Source organism: Sapajus apella, unplaced genomic scaffold (assembly GCF_009761245.1).
Source record: "Sapajus apella isolate SASKATOON/1434 unplaced genomic scaffold, GSC_monkey_1.0 scaffold68, whole genome shotgun sequence".
Taxonomy (NCBI): domain Eukaryota; kingdom Metazoa; phylum Chordata; class Mammalia; order Primates; family Cebidae; genus Sapajus; species Sapajus apella.
Window position 1 is genome coordinate 7,175,491 of NW_022437008.1, and position 17,337 is coordinate 7,192,827.

At 59.0% G+C, this 17,337-nt stretch overlaps 1 protein-coding gene across 1 annotated transcript in view; it reads left to right on the top strand.

The window, feature by feature from the left end:
• PEPD (peptidase D) overlaps positions 1 to 13,776 on the top strand; it is a 126,813-nt gene extending 113,037 nt beyond the window's left edge. Inside the window, exons 13-15 of the mRNA XM_032249123.1 lie at positions 9,389 to 9,573; positions 12,661 to 12,852; positions 13,252 to 13,776. Coding sequence (XP_032105014.1) covers positions 9,389 to 9,573; positions 12,661 to 12,852; positions 13,252 to 13,389 — 515 coding nt within the window. The 3' untranslated portion in view covers positions 13,390 to 13,776. The remainder of the gene's footprint in view (positions 1 to 9,388; positions 9,574 to 12,660; positions 12,853 to 13,251) is intronic.
• The last annotated feature ends 3,561 nt before the right edge of the window (positions 13,777 to 17,337 follow it).

Here is a 17,337-nt window from a genome sequence, read left to right on the forward strand (position 1 = left end):
CGGCTCAGGGAAACTAAGTTAAGCCATGTGAAGCACCTGCAAGGCCGCCCACCATGTGGCAGTGCCCTGCAGGGGTCAGTCACCACATGATGGTCATGTTGAGGCCAGGGTGGGCCTGGTGTTTGTCTCTCCCAGCAGCCGGCATAGGCCAACCTGTCCTGCCCCCGCCCTTCCCAACCCCGGGCAGCCTGTACAGGCCCAACTTGTGCCCCTTGACCTCCCACCGCATGCTGTTGAGGTCTGGCGGGGCTGGCAGAGGAGGTCCCCTGGAGGGGGGCCAGCATCCTGCCAACAAGGCCAGCTTTCAGGCGTTCCCCCGGGCACCTCCCACTCTCCCCATCCCACTCAGCCAGGCTCCTTCCAGGTGACCCCGGGCCCTCCATAGCCCTGGCAGGGTGGAGTCCGGCACCCAAAGGGTCGAACCCCAGCTCTCTGCCCTGCAATAATGGAAACTTTCCCAGCAGGGATGGGAGGTCCCTGTTTGTCCCCTTTGCCTGGCGGAGAGGATTGAGGCATGTGCTCTGGACATGTTCTTGCTTCAGGCCTCCAGGGCTTCAGCACAGCCCCACTGCTGCAGTCTTTGGATTCCCAGAGCCTGGGCAGGGTCCTGTGGGTCACCATGTGCCGGCCAACCCCCAGGCCTGGCCCTCTACAGACACATGGCTCCCTCGAGCCTGGCTGGGGTCTGTGTGGCAGCTGCCAGGCTCCAGCCTGCAGTGCAGAGGGGTTTCCCTGCACACACCGGCCCCGGCACAGCCGGCCCCCCCAAGGCACCCGGGCTCTGCGTCTTTGGTTGTAAGCAACAGTCTCCAGCCAATTCGGTCATTTGGTGCCACCACAAACTCCCAGAGGTGGAAAATCAGGTCTGGGCTGGGGCCAGGGCCGCAGCAGCACGGGACAGTGGCCTTCGCTCACAGCTGGATTACCCGGCCAGGGCCCACCCTCAGCACACAGGCTCCAGCCACCCCCTGCAGCCTGGAGTCCCTCCCTCTGGGTCGAGGTCAGAGAGCACTTCGTGTTGGCCTAGCCCGGGCTGTAGTCTGGCCTTCCAGCTTGCTCCCACCCTTGCCCACTGCCTCCCACCCCCAGCTATACACACCTCCAGAGAGACAGGCAGGCCCAAGGCGGCCCATGTAGGGGAGCTCAGGTGTATTCCAGGAACCATGTGGGCTGACCGCGGGCAGAGGGGACAATGCAGTAGAGTGAGGCTTCAGAGTCCAGGATGCAGGCCCCAGACCCATGAGCGCCCCCAGCCCAGCCCCAGCTCTGCCGCCTGCTGGTGGGGTACCTTACTTAAGTCCCCAACAGGCCAGGGATAGTCCCCTGCTCTCCCAAGAGTCTACCCCAGGGTGGTCTCAGCCAGCTCTGGACTGCGGCATCTGGTTAGAGATGGAGTGCCCTCTGTTAAGGACCCACAGAGAGCTGGCAGCTGCCCAGTGTGCTCTCAGCATTCAGGAAAAAAAAAGAGGAAAGAAAGATCGGGAGCCTCCAGGATATGGCGTCTCGGGGCCTCAAAACTCAATGTCTCGGCAATCGACTAAACAGTCCCCGTGGCCCCACTGCCCATTGCTGGGATGAGTTGCAGCCTCAACCGCTGGCCCAAGTGCTGCTTCACAGGGGCCCTCAGCTACTGTTGCTTTAAGAGGAGGCAGACTGTGGGCAGGCCTTTCTAGAGGGTGCCCAGTCCAGCCTCAGGAGCCCCCACCAGAGGCCGAGGAGGGACACTGGGGGCAGTGCCAGGCCCCAGGCCTATATCCTCACGCATCCAACGGAACAGAACTTGACAAACACAGGAGTGCAAGCAGCAGGACCTCAGGTATGCCCCCAAAGGAAGGCAAGACAGAAAATCCAAAAGTCAGTAAGCTCTCGATGGGTGTCAGTGCTGATGGGACTCACCTGGTTTAGTGACTGCCAAGGAAAACAGCATTTTGTGTGGAATTGCTTTGCTTAAAAAGCAGCAGGCTGGGCACTGTGGCTCATGCTTATAATCCCAGCACTTTGGGAGACTAAGGCGGGCAGATCACTTGAGGTCAGGAGTTCAAGACCAGCCTGGGCAACATGGACAGACCTTGTCTCTACTAAAATTACAAAAATTAGCTAGGTGTGGTGGCTGACACATGTAATACCAGCTACTCAGAAGGCTTGAACTCAGAATTGCTTGAACCGGAGGGGCGGAGGCTGCAGTGAGCCAAGATCACACCACGGCACCCTAGCCTGGGTGATGGAGAGAGACCCTGTCTCAAAAAAAGAAAAAAGTAGCTGCCACACCTGAGTCTGAATACACAGGTGTCTCCAGGCAGATGAGTGGGTGCGGACAGAAGAGCTCAGGAGGGTATGGCCAGTGGGCCTTTGTGGGTAAAAGGAAGAGGGAGGGAGTGTGAATTCCCTTGTGCTTGTGAAATCCACAAAGGACGTACAGGAAGGGACGGGGCAGAGTGCTCACTGCGTTCCTTCTTCCTCTCTGACTCTTCAGCTATGGGAAGCATCCCCGATTAGCTGTCAATTCTAGCGTCTTTGAAGCAGTCACCCAAGGGGCACTGCTCTTCCTCCTGCCTTCACTCTAGGGATCCTAATTTCTCGCTCAGTTTGGAATAACACTAGTCACTCGAATGAATGATCAGTGTTTCAGATCTGGCAGGAGGGTTTGGCAGGCGAGCGTGGGCTGCGGTGTATTCACGTGGTATCTGTGAGCACAGCCCCTCTACCCAGAAGCGAGGACGGCCCTCTCCACGGAGGGCCCTCCACCAGGCACAGCCTCTCAGATGGGCCAGGGTCTCTTGGACAGCCTCCACGTGCAGGGTTGGACTGCCGTTCTGCAGCTGTGCCAAGGTGGGCTGTGTCATTGCAGACTGTGTCACCATCACATCAAGTAGTAGCGTCAGACGTCCACGGGCAGTTGTGAAATCCGGATGTCCAGGAAGTCAAAGCCCCGGGCTGGAAGGAGCTGAGGCTCCCAGCAGCAAAGCAGAGCTCTGTGGCCTGTGAGGGGCCGACCCCACATCCAGCAACCCTATACACCCAAGCATCGGGTCAAGGAACTCAGCATGGTCAGCAAGCAGTGCCAGGCCCATCAGGGAGCCAGAGGCAGCACCAGGCCACGGGAAGCAGGAGGGGCCGAGGCCTGGGGAGTGTTTAATGGGAAAGCCATTGTCTTACCCCTCATCCTGGGCTGAGACCGTGGTGGCGAAGCCCTGGCTGTCCTCACCTGCAGGAAAGCTTGCTGCGGCCCGGGCAGGACTTGGGTGGCATCTCCACAGCTGGCATCCTGGCCAGTTCAGTGGCCCAAGTCAGCAGCCCCAATTCTGTCCAGAAATCGGCCAGGCCTGTGAGCAAGTCCCCAAGCCCCATGTGCCACTGAGAAAGGTCTGAGCTGGGTCTCCTGTCCTGTGGGGCTACCTGGTTCATGCCTACTCTTGGGGCAGGCATAGGCCTCAGGCCTCTCAGGGGTGTCTGGGTCACCATGCCAAGCCCAGCTATGGGAGCCAGGTCCTCTCCCCAGCCCCACTCCCGCCCACTTCTGGGCTTCACTGCCCAGACCAGTGTGGGGTCTAGAAGATCCCTGTGTGAGGGGATGGAGCAGACCCCCAGCAAGCCCCCCTACCACCCATCACCCTCACTGAGCTGTGTGGCACTGATGTCCCCTAAGGACAGAGGCGGACTCCATCTGGATCACACACAGTGAAGGCCAGTGAGGCGGGCCCTGGGCCCACAGAGCTGCCCTCCAGATGGGGCGGGTCGCCTCCCATAGCATCGAGGAGGCTGTGGCCAGGTCAGCCCCCTGCCCTGTCCCAGCGGAAATGCCCTGAGTTTGTGGGTTCAGTTCCTGAGCCAAGACAAACACCCCACCGAGACTGCCCGACTGCATCGTGTGACCTTCCAGGGAGAGTAAATAAAGCAGGAAACCCCATAGCTATGCCCAAAGGAGAGGCAGGAAAGAACGATCAGGACCCCGGGGAGCTGAGGAATGCAGGCCTTGGACCCTGATCCTAGAGCCGGAGGGGGAGCATTCCTCACAGTCACAGTCGGCAGGGAGGGAGGCTGCACTGGCGGCCGGGAGCCCACAGGCGGGTGGCAGGGCAGGCCTGGCAGCTGCAGGACCTCGGGGAGTGCCATGCACCGGAGGCCGGGTGGGATCCAAGCTCAGCGTGGCTCCTGCCCACCCCATGCAGACCCTGCGTGCATGGTGAGGGGAGCGGGGGGAGGCACTGCTGGGACAGGTGGGCGAGCCCAGCAGGACAGCAGTGAGCCAGGGTCTGCATTGACACAGCCACAGCAGGAAGGTTGTTCCTAGCAGCAGCACAGCTGTCCTGGACCTGCGGACACAGTCCTTGAAGCTCTGCAGGACCCCAGGACTGAGGGCCCTATGCCCTCCGCCTGCAAGCCCCCGAGCTTCCTGCAGCCTCGCCTCCCAGCCCCCACCCAGCTCCCTCTCCTCCTCGCCTACGCGCCCCCCCCGCCAGCCTCCCCGCCTTCCTCCCCTTTCCTGTGCTCACCTGGGAGTCACTGGGGGCCCCGCTTCTATCAGCCTGGAACAGCAGGGGTGGTCCATGCTCCGTGAGCTCTTCCGTGTCCATTCCCAACTCCTGGTTCTGTCCCTGCCCTCAGGGTCCTGGCCACTTATTAGGGGTGGAGGGTGCTGCCGATGTGAGGTCAGAGGAGGGGAAAGAAGTGGCAGGAAGTGCCCCCATTTCCCAAAACAGGCCTGACGGGGTGAGAGAAGGGCACTGAGCCGCAGGATGACCAGGTGGGCAGGAGAGGGACTGTCTCCCATAGCCCTGTGGTCAGGGGGCGCCTCTACTGGCTTTGCTCCCCTCCCAGCCAGCTCCAGGGCCAGGGGCCGAGCGGCTGGACTTGCGGTCAGGCCTCATCCTCCAAGCTGGCGTGGAGTGCAGGGCTCAGGTAGACAGGCATGGCAGGTATGTGCCACCCCAGCCACAGGTGCCCTCTGCGGCAGGCACCAGGACAGGGAGTGCTGCCCTCAGAGTGGACCCCATGGCCACCCTCCTGCCAGCTGCAATGGTGAGCCAGTTCCTTGGCCTCTTCCTCCTCGGGGCACTCTGCCAGGGTGCAGGGGAGGAGACTGGAGGAGCAGCCTGGGCCAACACAGCCCCCTGCCCACTCGCGGGCTGAGCCCTCAGGTCCTGCCCTGGGACCCCAGCCCCGAGCCTGCTGTGCCGCACCCCCAGGGCCTGGCTCCCTCCCCATCCATCCCCTGAGGGCTGTGTTCCGCAGATGAAGTGCGCTCTTTGTCTGGAAGTGGCTGTGAGGATGCTGCCTTCGTAGCTCGGTCAGGCCCGGGAGCCCCCTGGGGTTGTCACACTTGGGGCAGGAGGCCTTGGGGCTGTGATGGATGCTTTGAGGCTCTAAGGAGCTGGCCGGGGCCCCATGCCCAGCAAGAGCGGGTGCTGCCTGAGGAGACCAAGTGGGCCCAGAAGACCACCCAGGGGCTACTCTGGCCACACCTGGGGCCTGAGCGCTGGGAGCCCAGCCGTTTCGTGAGGCGCATGACGGGACACTAACCTAGAGGCCACCCTGCCCGTTCCAGGGTCTGAGTACACAAAGGAGGCGGGGACGGGGACACAGCACCGGCTGCAAGAGAGCCATGAGGGCGGCCGGGGCTCCCCTGGATCCAGGCATTTACTGAGCACCTGCTGTGTGCCAGGCGAAGAGCAGGGTAAGGGCACCACCCTTGCAAAGCCCAGAGGTCATAACCAGACCCAGCTGTGCTGTGTGTGCTATGAACTCTGAAAGCACAGGAAGGGGCAGTCAGAGAGGGCTTCCTGGAGGAGGAGCCTCAACACAGAGGCCCACAGGAAGAATGGAAGCTCATCTGGGAATAGGGGCTCCTAGGGGGTGGCCCCAGCTAAGGAAACAGCTGGTAGGGAGAGCCAGCTGTTAGGACCTGTGGTCTTGGTCTGGCCACCCCACCCAGGAGTGAGTGAGGGAGAAGCTGAAGAGCAAGCTAGGCTGAGAACCTGGGCTTTGTCCGGGGCCAGGAATGGCCCTGTTTGCCCCATTCATTCTAAAGAGATGGCATCCAAGGGGTGTGCAGCAGAGGAGGGGCCGGGCAGGCTCTGGGAGGGGTGGGGCAGGCATAGGGATGCCCCAGGAAAGCCAGAATGAGGTTTGGTGCTTGCTGGGGGTTGGGGCATGCAGGGCAGCTGATGCCCAGCTTCTGTGTGATTCCCAGTGTGGCATCCGGGTATAGCCGGGGTGCCTTCCAGCCTGGACTAGAGAGCTTGACGGTGCCTCCAGGCTGCCAGGGTGGGAGGGGCCTGAGAGTGGGCCCAGGCAGGCAAGGGAGCCCTCAAGTTGGTGCCCACCCCGCCAGCCTAGTGCAAGGACAGTGACCCTCACACACTCCAGGGGACCCCGCCCAGGCCATGGGTGTCGTAACCGCAACACTGAGGCCAAGTTGCTGGAGGTTGAATCACTGTCACAACCCTAACCACACACAGGCAGAAACTCGCACTCCCGGCCAAGAGAGCTGTGTGCACGGCCTTCCCCAAGGGTAGGCAGGCGAGGAAGACCAGCGGCGCCGAGGGGACCCCCGGGCCGGCACGTCCGGGCGACGCCGGGCCTGCCCCCGGGAAGGGCCACCGCGGAGCATGATTTATACCTGATTCCCGCCCTCTGTGGAGGCTGAGCCAAGAGCGCAGCCAGCTGTTGAAGTCAGCCTGGTTGGAAGGCCGGCTGAACTTCCCGGGACTCCCCTTTGGTGACTAGAGAAGGGTCCGTCGAACAGGAAGCAGTTGAGCTGGGCTTGGGGCACGAGTCACGCAAAGGAGGCCTCCCAGCCCCACGTGCCAGCTTTGCAGGGCACCAGCTTTGGGGGACCTGAGGGGCACTCAGGAAACCCCCACCCTTGGAGTGAGACATGAGAAGCAGGCAAGCAGATCTGTCCCCGGGAGGGCTGCAGGCTGGACGGTGTGAGGAGAAATTACCAGGCCTGCAACAGCGAGCCAGGGTCTTCCCCCAAGAGGGGACAGCTTTTTTTTTTTGAGATGCAGTCTCACTCTGTCACCCAGGCTGGAGTGCAATGGTGCAATCTCAGCTCACTGCAACCTCCACCTCCTGGGTTCAAGGGATTCTCCTGCCTCAGCCTCTCGAGTAGCTGGGATTACAGGTGCCCGCCACCGCACCCGGCTAAGGAAGGGACAGCTTTTTACCCAGAGACTCCTTGGATGAGGCGTCACAGGCCAAAGCAAAGGGCCTGAGGTAGAAAGGCCTGTGTGCCTCTGGAACAGAAGGGTGGCCTGGCCTCTGGAGGATGCAGTGGGAGGGAGGGAGGGGAGGTGGGCCACAATTGTCCAGGCTGGGGCCTCAGAGAAGAGCAGCAATAGAGGCTGGGCAGGCCTGGCTCGCACCCCAGGAACAAGTGAATGTTCAGTGTGGACCTGGGCCCCGCTGGTCATGCATGATGGAGGAGTGGCGGCCAGTGCCCCTGTCCGGGGTGCTGTCCCCAGCCCCCAGGTGACACCAGCGGCTGTGAGAGCAGCACTCCAGGGCCTGCATTGTGGCTGTCTGACAGGCGGCAGCGGAGGCTGACGGAGGCTGCTCTAGTTACCCAGGTCTCCTTTTCTGGAATACTGTGCCCCACAGAAAAGCCCCCACCCAGGCTCCACCCCCAGGGGTGCAGACTAGGCCAGCCAGGGGTGTGTGCACCCAGGGCTGCCCCAGATACAAAGCAGTGGCAGCCAGAGTTGCCCCAGGCCTGCCGGGGCTCTCCCCCATGCCAGACCCCAGACCTTAGGATGACCATCCCCACCTCAGCCCCTCAGAGGCTGGGACAGAAGGCTGGGCTGACAGGAAGCTGGGCTCTGAGGATCCCCACTCTGTGTGTGTCGGGGGAGGGGGTACAGGTCTGGGCATCTCCACCCCTGCCACCCTGAGGCCACAGCCATGGCTGGGGTGCTGTGCTGTGAATGGCAGGCTACAGCCCTATTGCCCGCCCAAAGCCATGTGCCTCGGCTGTGTGCCTCCAGCCTGCCTGAGACGCCAGCACCGGAAGGCCAACTCTGGCACTAAAGGGGTCCCAGCATGAGGGACGTGTGCCCCGTGCATGTCAGGGGTGACAGCCTGTGTCCCAGTGTGGACTCCCATCCCTGTTCACCGGCTGAGCCCATCATCTGCCCTGCACCAGCCACAGAGGTTCACAGGCCTGCATCTCACAGCATAGCCCTTGCCAGCTCAGGGTCTCCCGAGCCCCTCCCACAGCAGCAATCAGCAGTAACAGGGCCATGCAGGGCAGGCTCTGGCTCTGCGCCAAGGCAGGGCCTGGCAGGGAGGCCCTCAGAAGCTGTCTCTCCACCTGGTAGGGCTGGACCTCACCAGGAGGTGCCACAGGGACTGTGCCAAGTGCTCTCTCTGGCCAGCGAGCTACACACTGATAAGGGCCCCCCGTCATGTCCCTGGCCAGGGTGTCCTGGGGCCCTGGCCTCTGCCAACACATGGCCTGCCCAGCCCCAGCCCCTGTGGGGCCAGGACAGGAAGCCTCACCGGCCTCAGGTCCTTGTCTGGTGCTCAGGCTGTCCAGCAGTGGGAGCCTTGGTGAAGCTAATGCTGGGATTCTGCAGAGCCTGGGGGTGGGACGGGCGCACCCATAGGCTGCTGAGGCTCTAGGCGGGGAGCTCTCCAAGGGCCTCCTTCCCAGGGGCCATGCCCCAGAGCCCCACAGAGCCTGTGTGGCCCCGGAAGCCCTGTGCTTAGGAAGTCCTCCCTATGGTGGCCTTTGCCCCACAAACATGCGGTGGGGATGAGCTGAATTCATAGCCGAGCCTTGGACATCTGGGCTCCCCTGGAGATGGTGCCACTGTTGTTGGCAGGTGGGGCCCGGACCCCTGCCAGCCAGCTCATGGGGCCACGCCAGCCGCACCTTTGCCCTAGACACCTTTGTTCCCTTGCTCCCTGCAGCAGCTCCAGGGGTGACTCATCCCCATTCTGGGATGTGCAGGGACCCCCTCCCCCAGCCTCAGGCTTCCCTGCTGCCCACAGCAGCAAAACCCCACCAGAGCTGTCAGCCAGGGTTTGGGCCTGAACCTCAGGCCCAGGGCCCACAGAGTCTCCCTGTGTCTGCCACTGGGGAGATGTGCGCGTTTCTCCTCCTGGGCCCAGAAGCACAGACTGGGCCCCTTAGTGACAGGAACCTGCCCCTAAGGGCAGAATGAAGGAGAAAGAAGGGTCCCAAGGGCCAGGGCTTTGGCTGGGAAAGCCCAGCATGAGGGGCCACCCTAGGCCTTGTCCCCCTGGGCCTGCAGTGTGGTGCCCCCCTCACCCCACCTCAGGCCCTCCCACCACAGTCAGTGTGAGGGCTTTGGGTCTCCCAGCCCCTGGCCCTCTGGTGTTAGCTGCTGGGCTCTGGCTCACGGCAGCTCCTTCTGGTCCATAGGTGTCTGGTGGCCCGACATGCACCGCCTGGCTGACCGCATCCACCTGGAGGAGCTGACCCAGATGGGCCTCCTGAGAGGCAGTGTGGACGCCATGGTCCAGGCCCACCTGGGGGCTGTGTTTATGCCTCACGGGCTCGGCCACTTCCTGGGCATTGACGTGCACGACGTGGGAGGCTACCCAGAGGTCAGTGTGGACACGGCAGGCGGAGTGGCCTGCCCATCAGCTGCTGCTGAGCCTGGCCCCCAGGGCAGTTTGGGGCTCTAGGAGGCAGCAGAGGTGGGCCCCCAGCTCCCTGTGGTACACAGAGGGCATGAGGGGAGGAATTGGGGCCCTGGCCAAGGCAGGGTATACCTGTGAGCGCTCCACAGGCCTGAATACAGAGGTGCTGCTGTCTACACACTGGGCCCAGGTGTCACCTGCCCAGAAGGGTGGCACACAGTCAGGATACGATGCATGGGGCCCTGCAGGACAGTAGTGCCGAGGACAGGTCTTTGTGATGGAGCTGCGTGGCACCCCTTGCATCCTGCCGCCTCTGGCTTCATTCAGACATGGGGTGCTGGGAGTTGATGAGGCCCCACCCGTTGGCAATTTGTCCTGGCCCCTCACAAGCCCGGAGCAGCCCTGCCCTGCTGCTGGTGTGCCCTCTGCCTCCCAGGCCCCTGGGCTGCACACCTGTGACGCTGTAGCCTCCTCATCCCCAGGCACTCTGGGGACCCTTGGCAGATGAGGGAGGCTGGGGGGCCATCTCCAGACAAGACTCCCCGACTATCAGCCCTCAGAGGACCACCCAGAGGGTGTGTGAGGCTTGGGGAGGTCCTACGGGGCAGGTGGCTGTAGCCTCTTGGCTGGGCAGGCGGGGCGGGTCCCTGCCCCTGGCCGTCTGCCCAATGCAGGGGGCTGATTGTGCAATCTGTGCACACCCTGGGGCCCCCCAGCCAGTTAGCCAAGACCAGGCTTGGCCTCTTGGCTGCAGGGTGTTTTGAAAGCACTAAGAACAATTTTGGGGAGGGGGGTGGCGAGGGGAATTGCTTAAGAGAAGCATTATTATTCAATTATTTTTTTCCTCAAGTGTAAACAGTTAAATTTGGAGAAACAAAATCAGTTTTAATTTCCTAATGTCTATTCATCCCATTGTGTGTGGGGAGCCAAGAGCTGGGCCTTCCAGACATTGTTAGCTGAGGTTCTTATTCATTAGTCGCCAAAGCGCTTTTTTTCCAGCAGCAAAAGTTGGCAGCAAACTGTTTTCATCTTTTCCAGTAAGCAGCTCTTTGTGCTCACAGAGTCTATTCTTCTGACAAATAAACATTGTGGAAAAAATATGGTTTTTCCTATAAAAGTCATTTGTTTTACTTAAGGCCTGCAGACACATTTGGGGCTCCTCTGCTTGGGGCCCAGTAAAAGTTGAGGCCTCGTCAAGCCCTGTGCCCAGGCAGAGGCGGGCATGGGCACCTCGCACCCTGAAGGCTGCGCTTCCTGGGCCCCAGGGGCTCGTGCTCTCCCCACTTGGCTCTGTCCTCCACGGGGCCCAGCCCTTCCCCTTCTCTTATGCCCGCCCCTGTGCCCTGTTCTCAGCGGGTCCCTGGGCAGGCCCCTGGAGCCAACACCCTGAAGGGTTAACTGCGTCGCTGGGCTGAAGCAGGCCTTGCCCCTGTGCCCCTCGGGATCCCTTCTAATCCCCCACCCCCAACTTCAGTGGTGAACCTCAAGATTTCAGAGGAGAGAAAAGTTTGTTTCTCCAGAGTGCCCCCCCACCGTGCACCACAGAGCAGTGGAGCATCAGCCCATGGGAATGGAGGGGTGACTGGGAAGAAGGAACTTGACCTCGGCAGGCCCTTGCCTCCCCCGGGCCCCTGGCTTCGACCACTGTGGGGTGGGGAAACAGGAACGGTCACTTCGGGAGTAGCATGAAGGAGAGAGATGGGTGGCGGTGCAGTGGGGGTGCCCAGCGCAGGTTTTGGATGACAGGGACAGGAAGGTCCTGGAGCAGGGACCCCAGGACCCCCAGCAGCTTCGGGGCAGGAGACGAGCCCCAGCCCAACCCACATGCACCTCTCACCTGCCCACAGGGACTGTCACTCGATGGTCCCCTGGCCATGGGGCATCCCTGCCCTCCAGCCTCACCTCCCCATCAGCAGCCCAGAAGCAAGTGTTGTGGGGCTGGGGCCACACCAGCCAGGCTGTGGTGTCTCCTCATGGCCTCCCGCCCAGCCTGCTGTCCCTGCCCCGGCGGGGGGAATCTGTCACAGCCTCTCTGGCTGTGCCCAGCATGGAGGCCAAGCCAGCCTGTTGCTGGTTACCTTACATGAACCACTAATTGGAGTCTGATGTTCTTGGCCCCCAAACAGTCAAAAATGACAGCTCCTGCTCCAGCTGCTGGGCTTCCTGGGGGAGGGAGCGTGGCTGGGCAGGGCAGACTCAAACCCTGACCAGAAAGCGTACTCATGCCCACTGGCTCAGGCTGGATGGTGCCCTGGGGACCTGGGGCGAGCAGGAGCTCTCCTGTAGTTGCCCCGAGCACCTGCTGCCCTCAGCTGTGCCTGTGAGTGGACAAGGCCAGGCTCGGTGTGCGCCCAGGCAGTGTGGGGTGCAGAGAGGGGCCCCTGAAGGCAGTAGCTCTGCCACTATGAGGCATCCTCCAGGGCTGGGGGCTGTAAGGCCTCGAGCGCTCCTCTGGGAATCACACCCTCAAGCCACACACACACAGCACATGTGTACTGGCGCACTAAGGCTAGCGGCCCCACCCTGGTGATGGCACCTGTCCTTCTCCCTGGACAGTCACATGGAAAACCTGGGTCTCAGCCTAGGGTAACCAGGACTACTACTCCTGGGGCCAGTTTCCACTTGGGCTGCCTGGAAGGAAAGCTGTGGCCCTGGGGGGCTTCACAGCTGCCTTAAGAGCTTTTTTGGCGTCAGCAGTTTGGCATCTGCCACTCCTCTGGCCAGGAGCGGGGCCTGGCTGAGGGCAGCCCAACCCTCGGCCAGCCCCACAGCCCTGTCTGGACAGCTCACCCTGGGTGCGTGCACGTGGGCGGCCACAGGGCTCCTTAAGCGAGCCCAACGGTAGCGTGGCCAGGACACTGAATGTGCAGGGTAGATGGTCTTTCAGGGTGCCCATGACCCAGCACAGCAGGGGCCAGTCTAGGCTGGGGACCCCAGTGGTCAGAGAGCCCACAAGACTGGCGCCGGCCCTCACATGCCTGTCTATCTCCTGATGAGGGCACGGCGAGCCCTGGAGCTGCTCATTGGGCCTCTGATCTCCATTCTGCACAGGGCGTGGAGCGCATCGACGAGCCCGGCCTGCGGAGCCTGCGCACTGCACGGCGCCTGCAACCAGGCATGGTGCTCACCGTGGAGCCGGGCATCTACTTCATCGACCACCTCCTGGACGAGGCCCTGGCAGACCCGGCCCGCGCCTGCTTCTTTAACCACGAGGTCCTGCAGCGCTTCCGAGGCTTTGGCGGGGTGAGTGCCCACAGGCCCCATTCTAGCTCCCGGAACATCTCACCCCCACTGCAGCTGCAGACTCCTCAGTCCCAAGGCAGGGACCCTAGTGATGCCCTCCCTTGAGGTGGGTCAGCCTGCCCCTTCGTGTGGTCTGTCACGGGATGGAGCCTCACCCCTCAGTAGGAACAGAGATCCTACAAAACCTGTCTGCTCCAGGGGCTCCCATCCACCTGGCAGGGACAGGGTGAGCAGGTGATGTGAACGGATGGCTTCATGGAGCCCGGGAGGCTACCCATCTCTCCCAGGGAATGTCAGCTGCTCCCACCCCACGGTGGGGTGGGCCTGGAGCAGGCCTGGCCCTCCAGCCTGGCACATGAGGCTGCTCTCTGATAATACTTGTCTGTTGGCTTGACCCAGGTCCGCATCGAGGATGACGTTGTGGTGACTGACAGTGGCATCGAGCTGCTGACCTGCGTGCCCCGCACTGTAGAAGAGATTGAAGCGTGCATGGCAGGTTGTGACAAGGCCTTTACATCCTTCTCTGGCCCCAAGTAAAGCCAGCCAGAAATCCCAGGGCACCTGGGTGCCTGGCCTTGCAACCTCTCTTCGCAACGGGCAGCCTGCTGGTCAGCACTCCAGCGGCGAGAGATGGCACCCAGAATCAGATCCCAGCTTTAGCATTTGATCAGACCAAACAGCGCTGTTTCCTGCGGGGGAAACACTTTCTTAATTACCCTTTTGCAGGCTCACACCTTTAATCTGTTTTATACCTTGCTTATTAAATGAGCAACTTAAAATGATTGAAAGTAATGCTGTTCTTTAGTAGCAACTAAAATGTGTCTTGCTGTCATTTATATTTTCCCAGGAAAGGAGCATTTCTGATGCTTTCTCTCAAAAATCAATATGCAGAATGGCATTTGCAATAAAAGGTTTCCTAAAATGGTCCTTTGTGCACGGCTTCCCCTTTATTCCTTTGCAGACAGCATTTGGGACCCATGCACCCTGAAAAGATGGCTCACCTGGTATCAGCATGAAGTCAGTTCCAGGAAAATGGTGCTGGCGACGCAGACCCTAACTGCTGCTTCTGCCTCAGACTGGCCTGGTGGGACAAGGGCAGTGTCCTCCCCAAGGAGCCTGTTTTGAGCCCCTGGGACTCAGGGCTTTAGTGTCACCCTGTCACTTGCTGCAAGGTTTCCGAAGCCTAACAGGCATCAGAACCAGTGGGACACTTGGTAAGAGATTCCCGGGACCCCCTCAGACCATCTGACTCAGAATCTCTAGGGGCAATGGCCTAAAAATTGTGTATTTCACTGTCACCCACCAGATGCTTCTGACAGACAAGTGTGAGAAGTACTCCCAGGCAAGGCGGCTTTAACTTGTCAGTATTAGCGCAGCCCGCGGTCTGAGGTGGGGGCAAGCAATCCTGCAGGAAGATCCTAGGCACTCAGGTCAGACTGGCCGAGTCACCCCGTGCCATGCCTTTGCGCACGTTAAAGGGCAGACTGGTAACAAGCCTTTCTGATATGGTTACTGCCTCCAAACTAGATTTCTGAAGGTGGTAGAATTATGTAGAGCTTGAAGTACAGATATTTAAAAGCTGAGACTTGCAGGGATCTCTTGTCCTTGATTTCTTTTTCATGTGGGACACACTAGCAAAGCCAGCATCTGTCAGAGACACTCCCAACAAAGGCAGCGCCACCGCGAATTTGCAGAGACTGTCCTCCCTAAGTGTACCAAACTCCAGGCAGGAAGCCAGCCAGCACCCAGCAGTGCCGGTGAAGTATCCATCCTTGCCTCTGCTTGTCCAGTTCTCCCAGGGTCCCACAGAACAGCCCACCCCTAGAGCTGGTTTCTAGAATTCTGTACACCCTTCCAGATTTGCTTCCTCACAGAGCTTCCGTCCAGGAGGTTCCCACGCCAAGGTGAAGGACAAGTGAGAAAGATACCACAGATGAAACCATGAGGGGGTGGAAAACTGTGGCTCAAGAGAGACATTTTAAGAAGTCACCAAAGGCCAGGCATGGTGGCTCACGCCTGCAATCGCAGCAATTTGATCACTTGAGGTCAGGAGTTTGAGACCTGCCTGGCCAACATGGCAAAACCCCGTCTATACTAAAAATACAAAAATTAGCTGGGTGTAGTGGCATACGCCTATAATCCCAGCTACTCGGAAGGCTGAGGCAGGAGAATCTCTTGAACCTGGGTGGCAGAGGTTGTGGTGAGCCGAGATTGCACCACTGCACTCCAGCCTGGGCAACAGAGTGAGACTGCCTTAAAAAAAAAGAGTCATCAAAGAGTTGACTACAAGTTGATTTCCTCCCATAGTAACATCACAAAAGTGCTTATAAAGTGGTCACGTTAAAATAAAAGCCAATCTCAGTTCCAAATCACCATTTATCTGATCTGCCTCTTAGATTTATAATATCCATTCTTGAAGGTTTTCTGCTGGTACAAATACATTCCCTAAGCTAACCATTTGTGACACTCAGCAGTAGTAATTGTGTCTTTTTGGCCAGGCACAGTGGCTCATGCCTATAATCTCAGCACTCTGGGAGGCCAGGGCCGAAGGATCATCTGAGACTGAGAGTTCAAGACCAGCCTGGGCCATCTCTGCAAAAATTTAAAAAAAAAAAAAAAAAAAATAGCTGGGCGTGGTGGCACATGCCTATGGTCCCACCTACCCTGCAGGCTAAGGTGGAAGAATCGCTTGAGCCCAGTTCAAGGCTGCAGTGAGCTATAATCCCACCACTGCACTCCAGCCTGGGCAACAGAGCGAGAACCTGTCCCTTAAAAAAAAAAAAACAAAAAACTGTCCTCTGAGCATACGGAAAGTTACACCAAGCACTCCTCCACCCCTGCTCCCCCGTGACAGACACGGTCTGGTGTACAGGGCTTTAATTTTCCACCACTTTCAGGATAAAACCACTCAGTCAGGTTGAGTTCTGTCCACTGAGAAACACAGCTGAGTGCATCGTACACCTTTCTCCTTTCAGACATTCCATACCAAAGCTGCCCGTTCCATAAACATCTCTGATTATCAAGAAGTGGACAAAAAAGGAGCAAGGAGACATCTCTATTTCCATCTAAACACTCTATCCAAGAAGGTCACTAGGAACATAGAGGTCATGTGTTTTTCCTGAGCCAGTAGGTCAAAGGGTGTTCTTTTAAAAATATGTTTTAAATAGAGTCTTGCTATGTTGGCCAAGTTGGCCTTGAACTCAGGGGCCTCAAGCAATCCTCCTGCCTTGGCCTCCCAAAGTGCTAGGATTATAGGTGTGAGTCTCTACCTGTTTCATTCTTTGGAAGCACAGGTCTAGAGGGCCAGCAGTAGCTACCTCCTCTACCCCTGTGTTTTTATCTGTCTCTTCTAATCCCTGCAGAAATTCATGTAGCTTCAGGAATGCATTAGAGACCCCTCCAGAAACTCTGTGTCTAGGTATTCATTCAATAATTGAGCATCTTCTCTGCTAGTGCAGAATACAAACATGAGCCCTCCTTCCAGAGCCTCTAGTCGCCTGAGAGGCTTCACCTCAAACCCACATGAACAAATATATTGTCTCAAGCAACAGGATAGGCTTTGTGTAGAGAGCCAGGGGGCTGAGACAGAGGAATGCGCTTATTAGTGAAAAGCCAGAAACGATGCTGCACTCCAGACCAAAGGAACTGTCCCAGAAGGGGCAGAAAAGAGCTCGGAAAAGCCTTAGAGCTGAAGCAAAGTGACACAGGAACATGAAGGGAAATTAAGTTGACGAGGGGAAACGCCATACCACAAGGAGACTAGGTCTCACCCCGGGTGCAATGGGGAGCAACAGATGGTTCTGGAGAGCAGGCAGTGATGTTGCCATCCAGGAGCCATCACCAAGTCCTCATCACCAACGAGGAGCCAGTCACCAAGTCCAGGCAAGAGGATGGCTCTGCATGGGGGGTCAGGGTGGGTGAAGCAGACAGGTACAGGTATAGGAGCTATACTCAGAAGGCGGAAGTGAAAGGTAGTGATGCAGAAGCACATCTGGTTCTAACAGCTGCTTCAAAGGGAGGGACGGGAGGTGGTGTTTGGGCTGCAAAAAGTCTAACGAGTGACTGTTTCATTGACAACCCTATTCCAAGTCCAATTCTATAACCCCCATTTCTCTAGATGCCTCTATACAGCTTTCAGGCCTAGAGCTCTGTGAGGAGTGGGATATTGCAGAAGAAAACCTAGGCACTGCTGTTCTCTGAGTGGACATAAAACACATATGAACTCTCTGGCTAGGCACAGGCAGTGGATGAGCAGGTCCAACAGTGCTTTCATTAGAAAAAGACCTGGCCCCTCACAAACATGTCATCACTCCCTAAAATCATCCAAGACAGGCTGGGTGCAGTGGCTCACGCCTGTAATCCCAGCACTTTGGGAGGCTGTGGCGGGCAGATCACGAGGTCAGAGATCGAGACCATCCTGGTCAACATGGTGAAAACCCATCTCTACTAAAAATACAAAAAATTAGCTGGGTGACACACACCTAT